At 42.9% G+C, this 19,047-nt stretch overlaps 1 protein-coding gene across 3 annotated transcripts in view; it reads right to left on the bottom strand.

The window, feature by feature from the left end:
* ITPR2 (inositol 1,4,5-trisphosphate receptor type 2) overlaps positions 1–19,047 on the bottom strand; it is a 536,564-nt gene that overhangs the window by 238,734 nt on the left and 278,783 nt on the right. For all 3 annotated transcript variants that reach the window (XM_089304708.1, XM_051850872.3, XM_051850873.3), the window contains one exon: positions 6,083–6,273. In XM_089304708.1, the coding sequence (XP_089160834.1) occupies positions 6,083–6,273 (191 nt within the window). The remainder of the gene's footprint in view (positions 1–6,082; positions 6,274–19,047) is intronic.

Below are 19,047 nucleotides of genomic sequence, written 5' to 3' on the forward strand. Positions count from 1 at the left end.
TTTTGTTTTTGCTTTTGTTTATTTTAACTTTAGCTACCACCTATAAAGAATGTGTGGTATTTGTCTTTCTGGGTCTTGCTTATCTCACTCAATACGATGTCCTCCAATTGCAACAATTTTGATGTAAATAATAGAATGTCATTCTTTTTATAGCTGAAAAATATTCCACTAAATATATATATATGTATGGGGTTGGTACTATGGCACAGTGGGTTAAAGCCCTGGCCTGAAGCACCGGTATCCCACATGGGCGCCGGTTCGAGTCCTGGCTGCTCCTCTTTCCATCCCACTCTCTGCTATGGCCTGGGAAAGCAGTAGAAGATGGTCCAAGTCCTTGGGCCCCTGCACCCACATGGGAGATGCAGAAGAAGCTCCTGGCTCTTGGCTTCAAATCAGCTCAGCTCTGGCTATTGCAGCCATCTGGGGAGTAAATCAGAGGACAGAAGACCTCTCTCTCTGTTTCTACCTCTCTCTGTAACTCTTTCAAATAAATAAAATAAATCTTAAAAAAATATATATGTGTGTATATATATATATATATTACATTTTATTTATCCATTCATGTGATGATGGACACCTTGGTTGATTATATATTTTGGTTATTGTCAACAGCACTGCTAAAAACATGGTGGTGCAGGTATCTCTTTGATAATACCGTGTTCAAGTCTTCTGGGTATATATCCAGTAATGAAACTGATGGATCATACAGCAAGTCTATTTCCAGTTTTTGAAGAAATCACACTGATTTCCACAGTGGCTGCACTAACTGACATTCCCACCAAATTTAAGTGTCCCCCTTTGTCCATATCCTTGCCAGCATTTGTCTCTGTCTTTTGCTTAACAGCTTTGCTAACAGGGGTGAAGAGATACCATGGTGGTTTGCCTCTCTCCCCAAGCCTCCCAAAATGCCAGGCTCAGTTGGCTAGGGTAAATGTATTTTTTAATTCCATTTCCCACAAACTCTTGATAAGTACCCTTGCAACTTTTGGATGACCTCTCTTCATTTCATGCACTATGCAAAGGGTGCTCAGGCAGCCATGAAGTGAGTTCTGTCGGCACTTCTTATTTTGACCCTGGGCCAACTGGGTTACTTCTTTAAATCACTGTTTCCCCATATGGACACTGGGATAACGACGCTGACAATCACGTGGGCTTGCCGTGAGGATGAAAGGCAAGCACACAGAACAGCCTCTGACAGACTGGTCCCCACTCCTTATAAATGCTGCAGTCATTGTTATGGAAGGGTTATGGTTCTGATCTCACCTGATTTCATCACTGCCATGCATTTCCCACACTGGTTCCAATGCTCTTCTTTTTCAGTTAAGTCGGAAGCAATTTTTAAAAAATATTTATTTATTTATGAGACAGAGAGCTTTCATTCTTTGGCTTGCTTCCCCATGTCCATAACAGTTGAGCTGGGTCTGGCAGAAGCTGGGAGCCAGGAACTCAACCTAGGTCTGCCTTGTGAGTACCAGAGACCCAACCACTTAAGCCATCATCTACTGCCTCCCAGGAAGTAGAGGAAGTTAGAATCACACACTGATCTGGGACCCAAACCCAGGCATTCCAGTATGGCACATGGGCTTCTCAGCCAGCATCTTAACCACCAGGCCAAAAGCCCGGACTGGTTCCTACACTTTAAAGTGCTTTCTGCTCTTGGCATCCATGACACCATGCTTTCTTTATTGTCCACTTACATCCTAACTATTCCTTCACCAATTCACATAGCCCCTGATTCTTTTCTCTTCTACATCTTTTCTTCTGAGATCTCACCCAGTTCCATACATGTTTCTTGTGTGGTTTTAATTTTCCCGGAATTTTCCTCATTTACGTTTCCAGCACAGACACCTTTCCAAAACACCCCAGGTTCATGCATCCAGTGGCCTAGCTGGCTCCCACTTAGGTATCTCAAAACTAAAACTCCCCAATAGGACAGGCATGCCTGGGTTCAAGACCCAGCTCCACTTCCAATTCCACTTCCTGCCAATGCACACCCTGGGAGGCAACAGTGATGGGGCAAGCAGTTAGGTTCTTGCCATCCAGAAGAAGGATCTGGATTGAGTTCCTGGCCCCTGGCTTTACCCCAGATGGGCTGAGGACTAAATCTGCAGATGGGAACTCTCTGTGTCTCTGGTTGTCTGTATTTTTCTCTGACACTCAAATAAATAAACAAAACTTAAATAAATAAATAAAATTCCCCCAATAGAACGCTAACTCAGACTCTCCCCCAAGCTCTTTCTCTCCTACTACTTCTTATCTTAGCAAGTGACAGAACCACATCGAACCCACAGACATCCTTGATTCCCCTTCCCTGTCTAGCAAATCCTGTTGCCCTCATAACCAAACACATCCAAAATTCACCCACTTCTCTTCATTATTATTGGTATCTCCTTTTGCCTGAATTCAGGCAAAGACACTGAGATAAATTACTGCTTCCATGTCTGGACCCCAAAATCCACTCTAAACTCATAGTGATCTTTTTCCTGGTAAACCAGGTAACATCTTTCCACTTGGGAAAATCTGCAACAATGTGCTTTCACACATACAATATAACCCAAATGCCTTAACCATGGGTCTTCATCCATTCAGGCTGCTGTAACAACATCCTATCAACTGGGAAGCTTACCAACAACAGAACTTATTCTAGAATGAGAAGCTTAAGATCAAGGTATCAGCAGATTTGGTGCCTAGTCAGCCCCACTTCCTGGCTCAGAGAGGGTGCCTTCTTGATAATCCTCACACGGTAACATCTCCCTTGGGTCTAATTCTCTACGGGCACTAATCCCATTATTGAGGGTTCCATTCTCATGCTATAATCCCCTCCCCAAAGGCCTCACCTACTCATATCCATCTTGGGGGGGAATGAGGATTTCAACACAGGGGCACTCAAACATTCAGACCATAGCACCAACGAAGTCTCTACATGATCTGATGCCTCATCTCTTAATACGTTCCTCCTTTAATCCCTAAACCCCTGCCCCAATAAACATCTCTTGACTCAAGTTAACCAACTTCACTCCTGGCTAATCTGCCTTTGCCTCTGCTGTCCCCTTCCCATTACACTCTGTCTCCAAACCTCTGAGTAGATGACTCCCTTCACTATGCAGGTCTCAACACAGATGTCCCCTTGTTAAAGAGCAACTCCCTAACTACAGGATCACTCTGCCAGTCATTCTCCCCCACACGGTCTTTCTGCTTTATTTCATTCACAGCACATTTAATTACCTGACACTTCATCATTTATTTCATGACTTACAATGTATGTCCCAGGAGAGCACAGACCCCATTGCTCTAGCTGGAACACTTCACACAGTGGCTGGTGTGGAATTTTCTGGGTAAGTATTTCATGAATGCAATCACTGTTCTAGAAGCTTAAGGCACACTGTCTGTAGGCCAGCTCACACCACTCCCTACCTCAGCTCTGAAATGTGCCCCTGCCTCAGCTTCACCAATCTGCCTGTCTTCTACCCTTCCTGACTCTGCCTTTCTTTTTATTTGGATTTTCTGCCACTCTTAGCCACTTTTTTTATTGCTACATTCTCTCTTGTACCAACAACCACCACTATCCTTGCTCCAACTATTTCAGATATGCAAGGTCTTCAAAAAGTTCACGGAAAATTCATATTATGAAAACTATACATGGCTTTATGCCCTTGTATCAACTTCACTTCTAAGATACTGAGTAAACTGTTAACATACCTCAGCACATTTTTTAATGACCAGAGCCATTACCCTCCTACTGTGTCCCCACCTCCCCTCTTCTTTTTCTTTAAAGATTTATTTACTTACTTATTTATTTGAAAGTCAGAATTACACAGAGAGAGAAGGAGAGGCAGAGAGAGAGAGAGAGAGAGAGAGAGGGAGAGGACTTCCATCCACTGGTTCACTCCCCAACTGCCCACAATGGCCTGAGCTGTGCCAATCCGAAGCCAGGGGCCAGGAGTCCTTCTGGGTCTCCCATGCGGGTGCAGGGGCCCAAGGACTTGGGCCATCTTCTACTGCCTTCCTGGGCCACAGCAGAGAGCTGGATCGGAAGCAGAGCAGCCAAGACTCGAACTAGCACCCATATGGGACGCCGGTGTCGCAGGTGGCAGCTTTACCTGAGACACCACAGTGCCGGCCCCCTCCCCTCTTCTTTACTCCTACAACAGTCTTAACAGCACCTGATCTCCAATCACCAGGGCCTCTCGAACTCTGCTTGGGGAAGCCTGTGCTGTGTTGCAGTGGGTTAATTCATGACCTGCTACACAGGCATCCCATGTGGATGCTGGTTTGAGTCTGGGCTACTCCCCTTCTGATCCAGCTCCCTGCTAATGTATCTGGGAAAGCAGTGGAAGATGGTCCAAGTGCTCCTGCACTCACGTGAGAAACCCGGAAGGAGTTCCTGTTTCCTGGCTTCAGGCTGCCCCAGCCCCAGTTGTTGTGGTCATTTGGGAAGTGAACCAAGGAATGGAAGATCTTTCTCTCTGTAACTCTGCTTTCAAGTAAATAATAAATCTAAACAACAACAACAAAACACTCCTCTCCTGTCCTCACTCTACCTCAGCCCCAAGTGTGCTGATCCTGCCCTCACTATTATCTTAAACACCTGTTTCTTCATAACATTCATACAGCCACCTAAGTAACCCCAACTAATCTGCCTTTCTCCAGGCTCCTTCTGAAATCCTATCCTATAAACCAATAACCACTTACTCATTTATATAATGACTTTTCCTCACACTGTTGACGACTCATAGCCTTCAAGTTTCTCATACTATCTAAATCTAGCTTGTCCTTTTAATCACATTTAACATGCATCTACACATAACCCTTAAAGAATATTTATTCCCATTCCTGAATTTACCATTCTCCAAAGTTAAACACTTTATCAAATCATATTCCAACTAACTCCATGAAATCTTCCACTTACTATGTGGATGAGACATCTGTTATGGGCTGACTGGTAGTCCTATTCCTCCAAATTCATGAGCTGATAATTTAACTCACAGCCTTTTATAATGTGGCTCTATTTAGAGACAGGATCTTTCAGAGTTTTTGCGGGTGGGCCTTAAACCAACATGACTGTGGCCCTCATGAGAAGAGAGCATTACAACACAGGTGGTGCAAGCAGACAGGGAAGCCCCAGGTGGGCTCAGAGAAGGCAGCTACTTGCAAGCCCAGGACAGAGGCCTCAGAAAAAAACACTTCTGACACCATGGCCTTGGATTTCCAGCTTCCACAACAGTGAGAAGACGAACTTCCATGGCCTAACTAAGCCATCCAGTCTGTGGTATTCTGTTACGGCAGCCAAGCAGATCAGTACTTCTTTCTTTACCCACTGTCTCAGAATGTCCAACCAAAGACAAGAGTGAGATACTATGCAAGTCACTTAGGAATAAAGATCCCTACAGCATCCTGACCAAAAGATTGTAACATAATACTGAAAGATAAATTTAAGCAAGACTACAAATATCTAATTTATGATCTAAATCTCACATTTTACCAGTCTTATCAGATATTATTATTATTATTTTGATATTAAGACCCACTACTCACTATTGTATATACCATTGAAACACATTTAAAAAATAACTCAAAACAACTTTTCCCTGGAAGCCATATATTTAAAAAGGTAGTGGTTGGGTGGGTATTTAGCCTAGCATTTAAAATACTGGTTAAGTCACCATGGCCCCACAACAGAGTGTCTGGGTTCAATGCTCAGCTCTGGCTCCTGACTCCAGCTTCCTGCTAGGGCAGACACTGGGAGGCAGCAGTGATGGCTCAAAGAAATCGGGTTCCAGCCACCCACATAGGAGACACAAATCACATTCTTGTCTCCTGGCCCCTGCCCGGGTCCAGCCATCACAGGCACTTGAGAGGGGAGCCAATAATTCCAAGCTTGCTTGTGCTCTCTCTCCCCCTCCACCTGTCTCTGTGTGTATCTGCCAGTATGTCCTGCTCTCTCTCTGCCTCATAAATAACTAGACTAGTGGTAGTAGAGGGTTGTAAAATAAAGCTTGTAATCACCCAGAATTCGTGTGACAATGTATTTTAAAACCTGAAATTCAGAAGATACGAATGTGATTTCATGCTCTCACTGTACCTGTAACTTTTCAATAATATTTCTGTAGTCCCAAGCAGGCCCTCCAAGAGCTTCCTTAAAGCGTGGTCCAGAGCGAGCCGACAGTCTCCAGCCCATGGCTGCTCTCTGCACCATATTGGAGTGGCTCTTCATGAACAGAGTGTTGACCTGACTGTCCAAATCCACCGGAATGGCAATGCCACGATTTTTTGCTGAAAAAGAAAGATTTGAAATGTTTCCCTCTTAACTGGACTATAGTTTATTACACATGATACAATCTGATACACATAGAATAAAAAAGAAAAAGCATCAAATTTTTAAGCTCTGCCATTAAATTGTTTATATAACTACAAAAGCTTTTAACCTGAAAGTATTTCAATTCCTAAGACCAATTAGTAAAGGCAGATCATTAAACTTTCAAGAACTTATTTGATTTTGCAATGATTAATGTTTGAAACAATTGATACCGCATCGATACAGAAAAACACTAAAACAACGAGGCAGATTTATACTTCCCAGATGCCAAAGAAAGCAGGAAGGCAGACAGAAAACACATGATAAAATCCTGCCAATTTCTTCATTAACTTAATTAGTGTGTGCCTGCACATGAGCACAAACACACGCGCACACACACACACGCAGGGTTTACAACATCTAAGAGTACTAATAAAAAGTGAAAAAATAAAGAGTGCTAAAAGTATGCATTGAGGGGCCAGCTCTATGACGCAGTGGGTTAACACCCTGGCCTGAAGTGCAGTCATCCCATATGGGCGCTGATTCGAGACCTGGCTGCTCCACTTCCGATCCAGCTCTCTGCTTTGGCCTGAGAAAGCAGCAGAAGATGGCCCAAGTCCTTGGGCCCCTGCATCCCTGTGGGAAACCTGGAAGATGCTCCCAGCTCCTGGCTTCGGATCGGTGCAGCTCCAGCCATTGTGGCTTACTGGGGAGTGAACCAGCAGATGGAAGACCTCTTTCTCTTTCTCTTCTCTCTCTCTCTCTCCCTCCCTCCCTCTTACCCTCTCTTTCTCTCTCTCCCTGCCTCTCCTCTCTCTGTGTAACTCTTTCAAATAAATAAATAAATCTCTAAAAAAAGGCATGCATTGAAACATGATGCACATGACAGGTCCTTTTCTCCAAGATCCACTGAAACTTATATTTTAGCAGATACATCACAACTATACTGAAAAATGGAGTGGCCTGCCACAAGAAAAACACAAACACTGAGGTGTTTTTGTAAGACAGAATGAAGACAGGATTATCCCACAAGAGAACAAAGAGAATAAAGTGCCCACAGGAGATCAGAGTTGGAACAGGCCTTTCCAGACACACAGTCAACTAATACAGAATGTGACCTGGGGTGTGAGGTGTCACTGCGGCCACTCATCAACAAATCACAGATGCAGAGTTGGGACGTCCAGGCCCTCCTCCTTCTGACTAGCACAGAGAAGTTGGCAGCAGCAGGTCTTACCCAGAGGATAAAGGCAGAGACATGCAGAAGCGTTCTCCCAGGACAGAAGAATATCTGACAGCAGAGAATGCCAAATCAAGGTGTGAAGGTTTGACTGGAAGCGGAGCATCTTCTCACTTCAAGTAGCTCCAAGGATCGTCAAACACAGGGGAGGGGGAGGACAGACAAAGGAGGCAGCCTGAGCAGAGGAGGCAGATGTATTCAAGGCTGCAGCACTCCAGCGAACGCCCCCAGGTAGTAAGATTCGCTGGTGTTCCCGGTCTGTTTCCTGCTATTAATCGCATCACTCCCCGACCCCAAAGAAGAGACTACATAGCATTTGCTCAGTTTGGCACACGCAACTCCAGGTCAGAGTTGTCATTCAAATGAGGATTCAGGGAGCGAAGTAGGCCCTTAAAACCACAGGGGGAAGCCATCCAGCCACTCACACCACTCACTACAGACACTCTAATTCAGACACACCAGCAAGGGTCATCAGGAAAACCAGGAACGTTAGAAAGGACCGAGCCCAGCGAAGAGAGCATTCCAGCTAAAGCAAAACATGTTTAAATAATTCCAGTTATTGTCCTCAGAAAATTCTGAGTATGTATTACATGCAAAAAAACTGGAAAATCAGAAAAAATAGACATCATAGAAATGAATTCAACAACCAGCTGCATAAAAAAGGTCAAGCACAAAGTAATCTGGAAAAGGAAGTCAAGGAATCTTCTAGAACTTAAGGCATAAAAGATCGAAAGGGAAAATAAAACAAGGATTATGAAATAGAGAAGCCAATCCAGGAAGTTAAATCCCTAACAAATGTTAAGTTCCAGAAAGGACTAGAAGACACAGTGAAAGGGAGCAAATAGTGAAGAAAATAACAGAAGACAACTTGTGTGAGCTGCAGACGGCCGTAAGTGTGCAAACCGAAAGGGTCCAGTGTATGTTAAACAGGGGTATACACACATAGTGGTCATGTGCCTGTAGAGGTTTGGAATCCCGACTCTGATCATATTTAGACAAGGTCATAGTCAAAGTGGAAGTTCTCTCCTCCCTTCAGAGAAAGGTACCTCCTTCTTTGATGGCCTGTTCTTTCCACTGGGATCTCACTCGCCAAGATCTTTCATTTAGGTTTTTGTTTGTTTGTTTGTTTGTTTGTTTTTGCCACAGTGTCTTGGCTTTCCATGCCTGAAATACCCTCATGGGCTTTTCAGCCAGATCCAAATGCCTTTAGGGCCGATTCTGAGGCCAGAGTGCTGTTTAGGACATCTGCCATTCTATGAGTCTGCTGTGTATCCCGCTTCCCATGTTGGATCGTTCTCTCCCTTTTTTATTCTATCAGATAGTATTTGCAGACACTAGTCTTGTTTGTGTGATCCCTTTGACTCTTAGTCCTATCATTATGATCAACTGTGAACAGAAACTGATCACTTGGACTAGTGAGATGGCATTGGTACATGCAACCTTGATGGGATTGTACTGGAATCCCCTGGCATGTTTCTAACTCTACCATTTGGGGCAAGTCAATTTGGGATTGAGCGTGTCCCAAACTGTACATCTCTTCCCTCTCTTAATCCCAATCTTATATTTAACAGGGATCACTTTTCAGTGAAGATTCAACACTTAAGAATAATGGTGTATTCATTACAGAGTTCAACCAATAGTATTAAGTAGAACAAAAAAAATACTAAAAGGGATAAAGTATTAAGCTGTTCATCAACAGTCAGGACAAGGGCTGATCAAGTCACTGTTTCTCATAGTGTGCATTTCACTGCAACAGGTTTCCTTTTTGGTGCTTGGTTAGTTGTCGCTGATCAGGAAGAACATATGATATTTGTCCCTTTGGGACTGGCTTATTTCACTCAGCATGATGTGTTCCAGATTCCTCCATCTTGTTGCAAATGACCGGATTTCATTGTTTTTGACTGCTGTATAGTATTCTATAGAGTACAAGTCCCATAATTTCTTTATCCAGTCTACTGTTAATGGGCATTTGGGTTGGTTCCAGGTCTTAGCTATTGTGAATTGAGCTGCAATAAACATTAAGGTGCAGACAGCTTGTTTGTTTGCCAATTTAATTTCCTTTGGGTAAATTCCAAGGAGTAGGATGGCTGGGTTGAATGGTAGGGTGATATTCAGGTTTATGAGGAATCTCCAGACTGATTTCCATAGTGGCTTAACCAGTTTGCATTTCCACCAACAGTCGGTTAGTGTCCCTTTTTCCCCACATCCTCGCCAGCATCTGTTGTTGGTAGATTTCTATATGTGAGCCACTCTAACCGGGGTGAGGTGAAACCTCACTGTGGTTTTGATTTGCACTTCCCTGATGGCTAGTGATCCTGAACATTTTTTCATGTGCCTGTTTGCCATTTGGATTTCCTCTTTTGAAAAATGTCTATTGAGGTCCTTGGCCCATCTCTTAAGTGAGTTGTTTGTTTTGTTTTTGTGGAGTTTCTTGATCTCTTTGTAGATTCTGGTTATTAATCCTTTATCTGTTGCCTAGTTTGCAAATATTTTTTCCCATTCTGTCGGTTGCCTCTTCACTCTCCTGACTATTTCTTTTGCAGTACAGAAACTTCTCAATTTGATGCAATCCCATTAGTTAATTTTGGCTTTGACTACCGGTGCCTCTGGGGTCTTTTCCAAGAAGTCTTTGCCAGTGCCAATATTTTGCAGGGTTTCTCCAATGTTCTCTAATAATTTGATGGTGTCGGGTCGTAGATTTAAGTCTTTAATCCACGTTGAGTGGATTTTTGTGTAAGGTGTAAGGTGTAAGGTAGGGGTCTTGCTTCATGCTTCTGCACATGGAAATCCAATTTTCCCAGCACCATTTATTGAATAGACTGTCCTTCCTCCAGGAATGATCAGAGTCGGTGAACTCAAAAGGCCTCCATAGCTTTGTCAACTCATGACAAGAGCCTAGGGTGATTACTCACGCCATAAACAAGAGTGTCAATTTGTTAAGTCAACAACAGGAGTCACTGTGTACTTATGCCTCATGTAGGATCTCTGTCCTAAATGTGTTGTATATTGTGATTCAATGCTATAACTAGTACTGAAACAGTATTTTACACTTTGTGTTTCTGTGTGGGTGCAAACTGTTGAAAGCTTTACTTAATATATGCTAAACTGATCTTCTGTATATAAAGATAATTGAAAATGAATCTTGATCTGAATGGAAGGGGAGAGGGAGCAGGAGAGGGGAGAGTTGTGAGTGGAGGGAAGTTATGGGGGAGGGGAAGCTATTGTAATCCATAAGCTGTACTTTGGAAATTTATATTCATTAAATAAAAGTTAAAAATAAGAGAAGTTTGGAATCCCATAATGGACTCCCCTGTGTCCCTCAGAGCTACATCCTGCAGTCTTCATCACACTATCTGTGAATGCAGATGAAACCAGGTACATGGAGGTCGTCCTGGATGAAGGTGTGTGTGGGCTCTCATCCAGTTCAGGCGAGAGGAGCTGGTCAGTTTTCTGTTACTGTAATAGAACACCTCTCTGGAGGCTCTAGGGCATACTGCCCAAAGAGGTTCAGCTCTGGTGAGGACCGCACAGCAGATGGCATCACACAAGGAGGGTGTGCAAAGGGGACAGGTCAGACAGCAAGAAAGGAAAGCAGAGAGCAGCAAGGAACTGGCCATAACCACTCACCGTCCCCGCCCAGTGTCACCACACTGAGGACCAAGACCCCAACACATAAACCTTTAGGCACAAAGATACACAGAGAGGGAAGAACTCCAGTGAAGACGGAGGCACAGACTGGATGGCTGGTGGTGCAAGCCCAGAAATGCCAGGACTGCGGCAAACACCGGAAGCTGAGAGAAGACAGGGAAGAGTCTTCCAGAACCTCCTCAGAGAGCCTGGTGTGGCTGTTATTTCGCTTGCAGACTCCCGTCTCCAGCACTCTGAAACAGAAATATTCTGATGCTTCAAGACACTAAGTTGTGACTTCCTGTGGCCAGCCACAGAAACTAACGTGAATGTCAATAGTAAAAAGGAAAAAATCTCACAGACTTCCCAGGAGAAAGGAGGATTCCTACGCAGAATCAGAGGTACCAGACTTATAATCAGCACTGAATGCTGTAAGATAGTAGAACATATTCTTTAAAGATTAGATGGACAGTTTTGAAACAGGACTTCATATCCATCTGAACAACAATGCAAATGTGATTCCCCAATAACAACATTCCGGATAACGCAAAGGTTCAGAAACTTTTCTCTGCATCTCTTATAAAAAATTTACTCAAAAAAGAAAGTAATCAAGAGAAGGTGAACAGGAATCCAAGAAACTACGGCAAATGAATATGGACCTAAAGGACGTAAAGTTTGAGGTGAAAGGAAAAACACTCATTGGATAGCAATGGTTAAGAAACTCTCTTCCAGTTGACAAAGTTTTCATATTGCAGCACTGTATTTTTATCTCAAATGGTTATATCATGAAAATATTTCCACATCTTAACTTGTAAGCTCTGATCATTAATTTCTAGTATTCATCTACCCATAAGAGAATATTTGGAAAAAATATATCAGAAATAAATATATATATCACAAATATACATATCACAAATAGATATATATATCACAAATCATAATGGAAAGCCAATAATATTTCAAGCAACAATTTGAGCACTGAGTCAAAGAATAGAGGAGGAAACGAAGCCAATATAATTTCCTTATTTTCCATGGTGTGGAGTACATAGATGTTACTTAAATCTTTCAAATCAAGAAACAGAGATATATGGATCACAATTAAACTTACAATGATAGTTACCAAAAGACTTATTTTCTTTTTATGTTTATTCAAGACTCAGAGAGAGAGAAAGAGACATAGTGCAATCTGTTGGTTCATTCTCCAAATGCCCACAGTGGTGAGGCTGCACTGGGCTGCACTCGGGAGCCAGGAACACAGTGTATCTGTGGATGGCAGGGCTGCAATTACTAAAGCCATCACCTGTTGCCTCCCAAGGTTGCGTTAGTAGGAAGCAGGAATCAAGAGCGAGAGATAAGAACTGAATCCAAGCAGGCAGTTTAAGTTGTATGTATAATAACCAATGTGTTAACCAGCAGGCCAGATGCCCACCCCAATGCCTACCCCCAAGACTTATCGTAAATGAATAAAAATTAAAAGGAAGGAAAGGAGGGAGGGAGGGAGGGAGGAAGAAATTGGGGAATCATGAAGAAGGGAGAGAATGGAGAGATGGATAAGTAGACAGGTGGATGGATAAAGAATCTGGCTTGGGGCTGGCGCTGTGGCGCAGTGGGTTAGAGCCCTGTCCTGAAGCGCCGGCATCCCATGAGGGTGCCAGTTCTAGTCCCCGCCGGTCCTCTTCTGATCCAGCTCTCTGCTGTGGCCCAGGAAAGCAGTGGAGGATGGCCCAAGTGCTTGGGCCTTGCTTGCACCCGCGTAGGAGACCAGGAAGAGGCTCCTGGCTTCAGATCGGCACAGCTCCGGCCGTTGCGGCCATCTGGGGAGTGAACCAGCATAAGGAATACCTCTCTCTGTGTCTCTGCCTCTCTCTGTAACTCTGTCTTTCAGATAAATAAAATAAATCTTTAATAACAAAATAAAAAGAGGGGCCGGCACTGTGGCGCAGTAGGTTATTCCTCCGCCTGCAGTGCTGGCATCCCATATGGGCGCCGGTTCTAGTCCCGTCCATTCCTCTTCCAATCCAGTTCTGTGCTATGGTCTGGGGAAAGTATTAGAGGATGGCCCAGGTCCTTGGTCCCTTGTACCCATGTGGGAGACCAGGAAGAATCACCTGGCTCCTGGCTTCAGATTGGCGCAGCTCTGGCTGTTGCAGCCGTCTGAGGAGTGAACCAACTGAGGGAAGACCTCTCTCTCTGTCTCTCCCTCTCACTGTCTGTAACTCTACCTCTCAAATAAATAAATAAAATCTTAAAAAAAAAAAAAAAAAAGAAGAAGAAGAATCTGGCCTGCTTCATTGAATGGTGAACTGACAAGAGCCAGCACTGCGGTACAGCGGGTTAAGCCACATGGGTACCAGCTTGAGTTCCAAATTCAGAAAAGTTCCAATTTTGATCCAGCTCGCTGATAATACCATGGAAAAGCACTGGGCCCCTGCACCCACATGGGAGCCCCGAAAGAAGTTCCAGGCTCCTGACTTCGCCTGGGCATTGCAGCCATTTGGGGAGTGAACCAGCAGATGGAAGATCTCTCCCTGTGTCTCCTGCTCTCTCTCTCTGTAACTCTGCCTTTCAAATAAATAAATAAATCTTAAAAAAAAATCCTCCAAGCTGAAACTTCAAACTTTGAAAATGGACAATCTAACCATCAATACAAAAAAGGATATCAGTTTAAACAAGAACTGGAGTCGGAGTTTAAAGAGAATAACAAAAGATAGAAGGCAATCCACTGCTGTACCACTGCCCCGATCGCCCCTGGAGATTTTCCTGATGTGCGTGAGAAACTTTGCTTTTCCAAAGCATTCAGTGTCTTTGCTCATGTCCCTCCCACACAGCGGTACAACAGCACTTGTGTCCCATCTGAAGCTCAGGACTGGACACTGCCAGGAGGCACATAGCTTTATAAATGCCTAATTCTGCACCACAATCAAACCCTGGCAAGGTTCTCACCCTTGTCTGGCTGTTAACACATGTAAGCTGTGTTTGCGCCAAATATTCAAAAGTCAAATAGAAGAAAATACTTCTTCCATGCTATTTTCTAAGCAACAAAAATTAAACAATTACAAACCTCACATCATTCAAAACACGTTGCAACCAAGTTGCCACTGGGGAGAAGATGTGGACTTCCCTATCACTTTAGGAATCTGGTATATGTGATGGAACTGTCAATCAAATAAAAGCATGCTTCAAAAAGTTCAAGGCAAACTGAATTAAAACATGAGTTTATGGGACCAGAGTGTGGCACAGCAGGTTAAACTGCCGTCTGCAACACCGACATCCCATATGGGTGCAGGCTCAATTCCTGGCTGCTCCACTTCCCTGGCTCCCTGCTGATGAGCCTGGGAAAGCAGCAAAGGATAGCCCAAATCCCTGGGCCCCTGCCACCCACGTGGGAGACCCGGATGAAGCTTCGGGCTCCTGGCTTTGGCCTGGCTCAGCCCTGGCCATCGCAGCCATCTGGGAAGTGAACCAGCAGATGGAAGATTCTCTCTGTAAATCTGTGTCTTTCAAAGAAATAAATAAATTCTTTTTTAAACTTTTTTTTAAGATTTTATTTATTTATTTGAGAGGTAGAGTGACAGACAGTGAGAGGAAGAGTCAGAGAGAAAGGTCTTCTTTCCATTGGTTCACTCCCCAAATGGCTGCAACGGCCAGAGCTGCACTGATCCGAAGCCAGGAGCCAGGAGATTCTTCCGGGACTCCCATGCAGGTACAGGGTCCCAAATACTTGGGCCATCTTCTACTGCTTTCCCAGGCCATAGCAAAGAGCTGGATTAGAAGAGGAGCAGCCGGGAATAGAACCAGCAGCCATATGGGATAACAGCACCTCATGCGGAAGATTAACCTATTGTGCCACAGCGCCAGCCCATCAAAGAATTAAATACATTTTTAAAAAAATGAGTTGATCTTGGTGCAGAACTGTTTTCTATTCCACGTAGAGCTTTTTCTGAATTGGCATCCTCTATAAACTTCATGAAGACCTCTCCTATGCACAGGTTTCAATTTTTTTTTGTTTTGCATCAAAATACACATGTTTCAACCCTGTTTTCCATGAACTTTTTGAAGTCGCATTGTAAGTGTTGTTGATGGAAATATGGTTCACATAAAGACGTACTCAGTAAGTACTCTCCTGGTGGCACCAGTGGGAATGCAGTCCAGTGGCAGTAACTCTGATTCACAACACAGACCTTTCTTAGAGAGCTCAAGGAAGCTCACTGGCCTGAGTCTCTTGGGAGGCTACTGTCCCTGCACGTTCCTCTGGCCAGTGTTGTGGACGGGCCAGCCTCGGAGCTTCCACCAACCCCAAACTGACTGGAAGGAGTTTAGTTTTTCCCAAACTGTACCACGATGATTGTAGTCTCCTGTGGTAGCATCAACTGCACGATACAAATTAGCCACATAAAATACACAATTTCCCCTGCCTAAAGGTAAACTCTCGCCAATGGCTACATCACAATTTCCAGGCAATAAAAGAAAATTAACTATGCAATTGAGGAAAATAGAATCTGAGATAAAATGGTCCCTGTGCAGATAATGATAAAGTTTTTACAATCCATTGTAAAAACACAAGTATGTGGAAAGACGTGGTCTGAAACAGATTCACTGTCAAAATAGTATAAATATTAATTTGAAACCGAATTGACAGCATTAATTTATCTTTCCAATGTTTAAAAATTAAGCAGAATAACAAAACAGAAAACTATGACTAGGAAAAGAATTATGAGTTCATTCACAAGAATATTAATAAGTAGATGACAATTTTTTCAAATGATCCAAACTTAGCTTACCTTTATTAAGCACAAAAATATTCTGGGCTCCACAGTATGTGGAAATGTCACCTAGGACATATGCTTGGGATTAATTACACTTGGGATTACCCCTGATTCCCCACCTCTGCTTTTCACTAAGAAAGAGCTAATGATTCAACTACAGACAGCCAATCTCCCAGCCTGTAGCAGTAACCCAACTGCAGGATTTCACAGACAGGCTCACATTAAAGTTTAAAAAATAATTGTTGCTATTTCAGTTCTAAGTCACAATGCAACTAAGATACTACTACATTCAGGATACAGGGCCAGAGAGTAGGTCTACAGAGTCCTTAAAAAAACTAAAGGAGAGAGTAGTGAATTATCACCCATGCGTTGATCTTTGCAGAGTGCTGCAAAGCAATAACTAACCCTCTGAAGTGAGCTATTGTTATCCAGAGGTATGCATACTAGGCTAACTTTCTAATTAGGCTTATCAATCCTGAAAGTTCTCTGGATAGGACAAGTCTTTGCTGTGATCTTCAGATGTAATAAATATCTACTTCTAATCATTATTCATTAAATATTGCATATTATACGAAATGTTTTAATTAGATGGAATTACTGATGTTATCTGCCAGACCCAAATCTCTGAGAACACACATAAAGCAGTGATAGGTGCCATGGGAAAAAATGCTTAGATTAAACTGACAGGTAAGGGAGAAAGGTAGCAGCTAGCATAATTAGGAAACCTGGGTGGTTGTCAAGCACTACCGTAAAGGCCCAAACAGATGACAAAGAGTTGGAGCACAGGGCAGGTAGAATGGTGTGGGAAGAGAGCACAACCATCTCTAGATAATGTCAAAGAACCAGGATACACCCGTACTGAAGCACTGCAGGATTTTTAAGCAGGAAGAACATTAAAGATATTAAATACATTTCTTATTTGGAGCTCAGACTTTCTGGGTATTTTCAATGAATCCTCAAGCTGAGCAAAGTACAAAGTTTTTATGGGATATCCAAGGACTAATATTGGCACACCTGACTAGTCATCTGGAAAAAATAAAGCTGATTCCACGCCTCATATCCTACAGCTCAAAATTTTAAACAGCAACATCAAAATCACAAGGGAGCAGACAAACCATGAAAATCTCCATGGGAAATCAAACAATATCCCAGACTGATCAAGGCTAATCTGAAGATGAAAGGAAACCTAGGCGACCAGCGCTGTGGCGTAACAGGTAAAGGCAGCACCTGCAGTGCTGGCATCCCATATGGACGCCAGTTCGAGTCCCAGCTGTTCCACTTCCAATCCAGCTCTCTGCTATGGCCTGGGAAAGCCGTGGAAGATGGCCCAAGTCCTTGAGCCCTGCACCTACATGGGAGACCTGGAAGAGGATTCTGGCTTCAGATAGGTGCAGCTCCAGCCATTGTGGCCATCTAGGGAGTGAACCAATGGTGGAAGACCATTCTCTCTCTCTCTCTTTCTCTCTCTCTCTCTCTCTCTCTCTCTCTGCCTCTCTGTAACTCTGCCATAAATAAATAAATCTTTTTAAAAAAGAAAACTAAAAAGCCTAAAAGAAAATAAGAATTATGCATGTCAAAAATCAAAACTAAAATGACAAATGACAAATTAAAAAAACAAATTGTTACTTACTGGCAAAAAGCTTCTCTCCTTTAATATATAAATGATATGCAAGTAATTAAGAAAAAAAAAACTATTGGAAAAAGTGATCAAATCACAAGAGACAGTTCACAATAAATTTAGGAAACACAACTGACTCAATCATATGAAAAGGTTGTTTTTTCTCCACGCATAAAAGAGAAATTCACATGAAAATTATAACAAAGGCAGGTGTTTGGCCTAGTGGTTAAGTTACTGATGGGGATTCCTGTGTCTCACATCAGAATGCTTGGATTCAGCTCCTGCGTTTGGCTCCTGATTCTAACCGCCTGCCAATGCAGACCCTGGGAGGCAGGAATTGGGTTCCTGCCACCTACGTGGGAGATTAGACCCCAGCTCCTAGCTTTGGCCCAGCTCAGTCCCAGCCACTGCAGACATTTGGGAAGTGAACCAGCTGGGTCTCCCCCTTCCCTGACTCTCAAATAATGTTTTAAGCTCTAAACATACTTTTACTTATTAGATCATGACAAACCTAACACCCTGCATGATCAAAGAGAAAGTCACTCTCCCCTGCATTGCTCATGGGATATAAACTGAACAGCCTCTTCAGAGGGCAAGATCTATCAAAATTAAAGTAACCCAGGAATTTTGCCTACTGGTATTGATTATATTCTCTCTCGTGCACAAAATGATTAGAAATAACACAAATACCAAACAATGGGATTAAATCAACTATAATGTAGTCACACAATGGGATATTATGGAGCCAATGACAAGAGCTGGACATCTGTCCTTTTACTTGTCTATCTATCTTACCTATGCATGAAGTATTCACTGAGTGCCTACCATGTTCTAGGCATTGTGGCCGGCCCCAGAGAAGTTAAGTGTTTCATCTTGCTTTGCGACTTCTTTCTATGTTATTTCTAACCAGCATGCACTGGAAATTGAGGACAGGAGATACAGTTGGACACATTGTCTCTCCTCAAGTATTACAACACCCTTTAGAAAGTGAGAAATTATTATCATTACTAACTGAATTAATCAGTGACAAAATTTTGTAAGATATTGTCCTATCACAGCTTCCAAAAGGTTTAATTTTTTTAAATAGTTTTTCAAAGCTATAATCACAAGGGAGTATTACATCAGACTCTATGCCATCAACTACAAAACCCCAAGTAGACTGTATTTATTTTTATAGAGACTGGGTTTCTCTTCACAAATGGATAATATTTTCTACATGTTCATATTTAGGGGAACAACTGGCTTGAAGACTGACGTTCATTATTTAAAACATTTGTAAAAGATATTTTACAGAATTTCCATTTGGAAAATAGACTGTCTTGCCAACAACGTATCCAGCATTAATCCCCCAAATCATTTGAAGATTATGAAACACATGGAACACAAAAGTGAAATAATATGGAACCGATTCACGGATGCTTCTTCTCAAAGCAGTTCTCCCATGTGTTATTATGAATGAGTTGACTGAGGAGCAGCAACTGACTGACGCCACTTAAAGAAATCA

Source organism: Oryctolagus cuniculus, chromosome 9 (genome assembly GCF_051225735.1).
Source record: "Oryctolagus cuniculus isolate XC-2025 breed Fujian yellow rabbit chromosome 9, ASM5122573v1, whole genome shotgun sequence".
In the NCBI taxonomy this organism is placed as follows: domain Eukaryota; kingdom Metazoa; phylum Chordata; class Mammalia; order Lagomorpha; family Leporidae; genus Oryctolagus; species Oryctolagus cuniculus.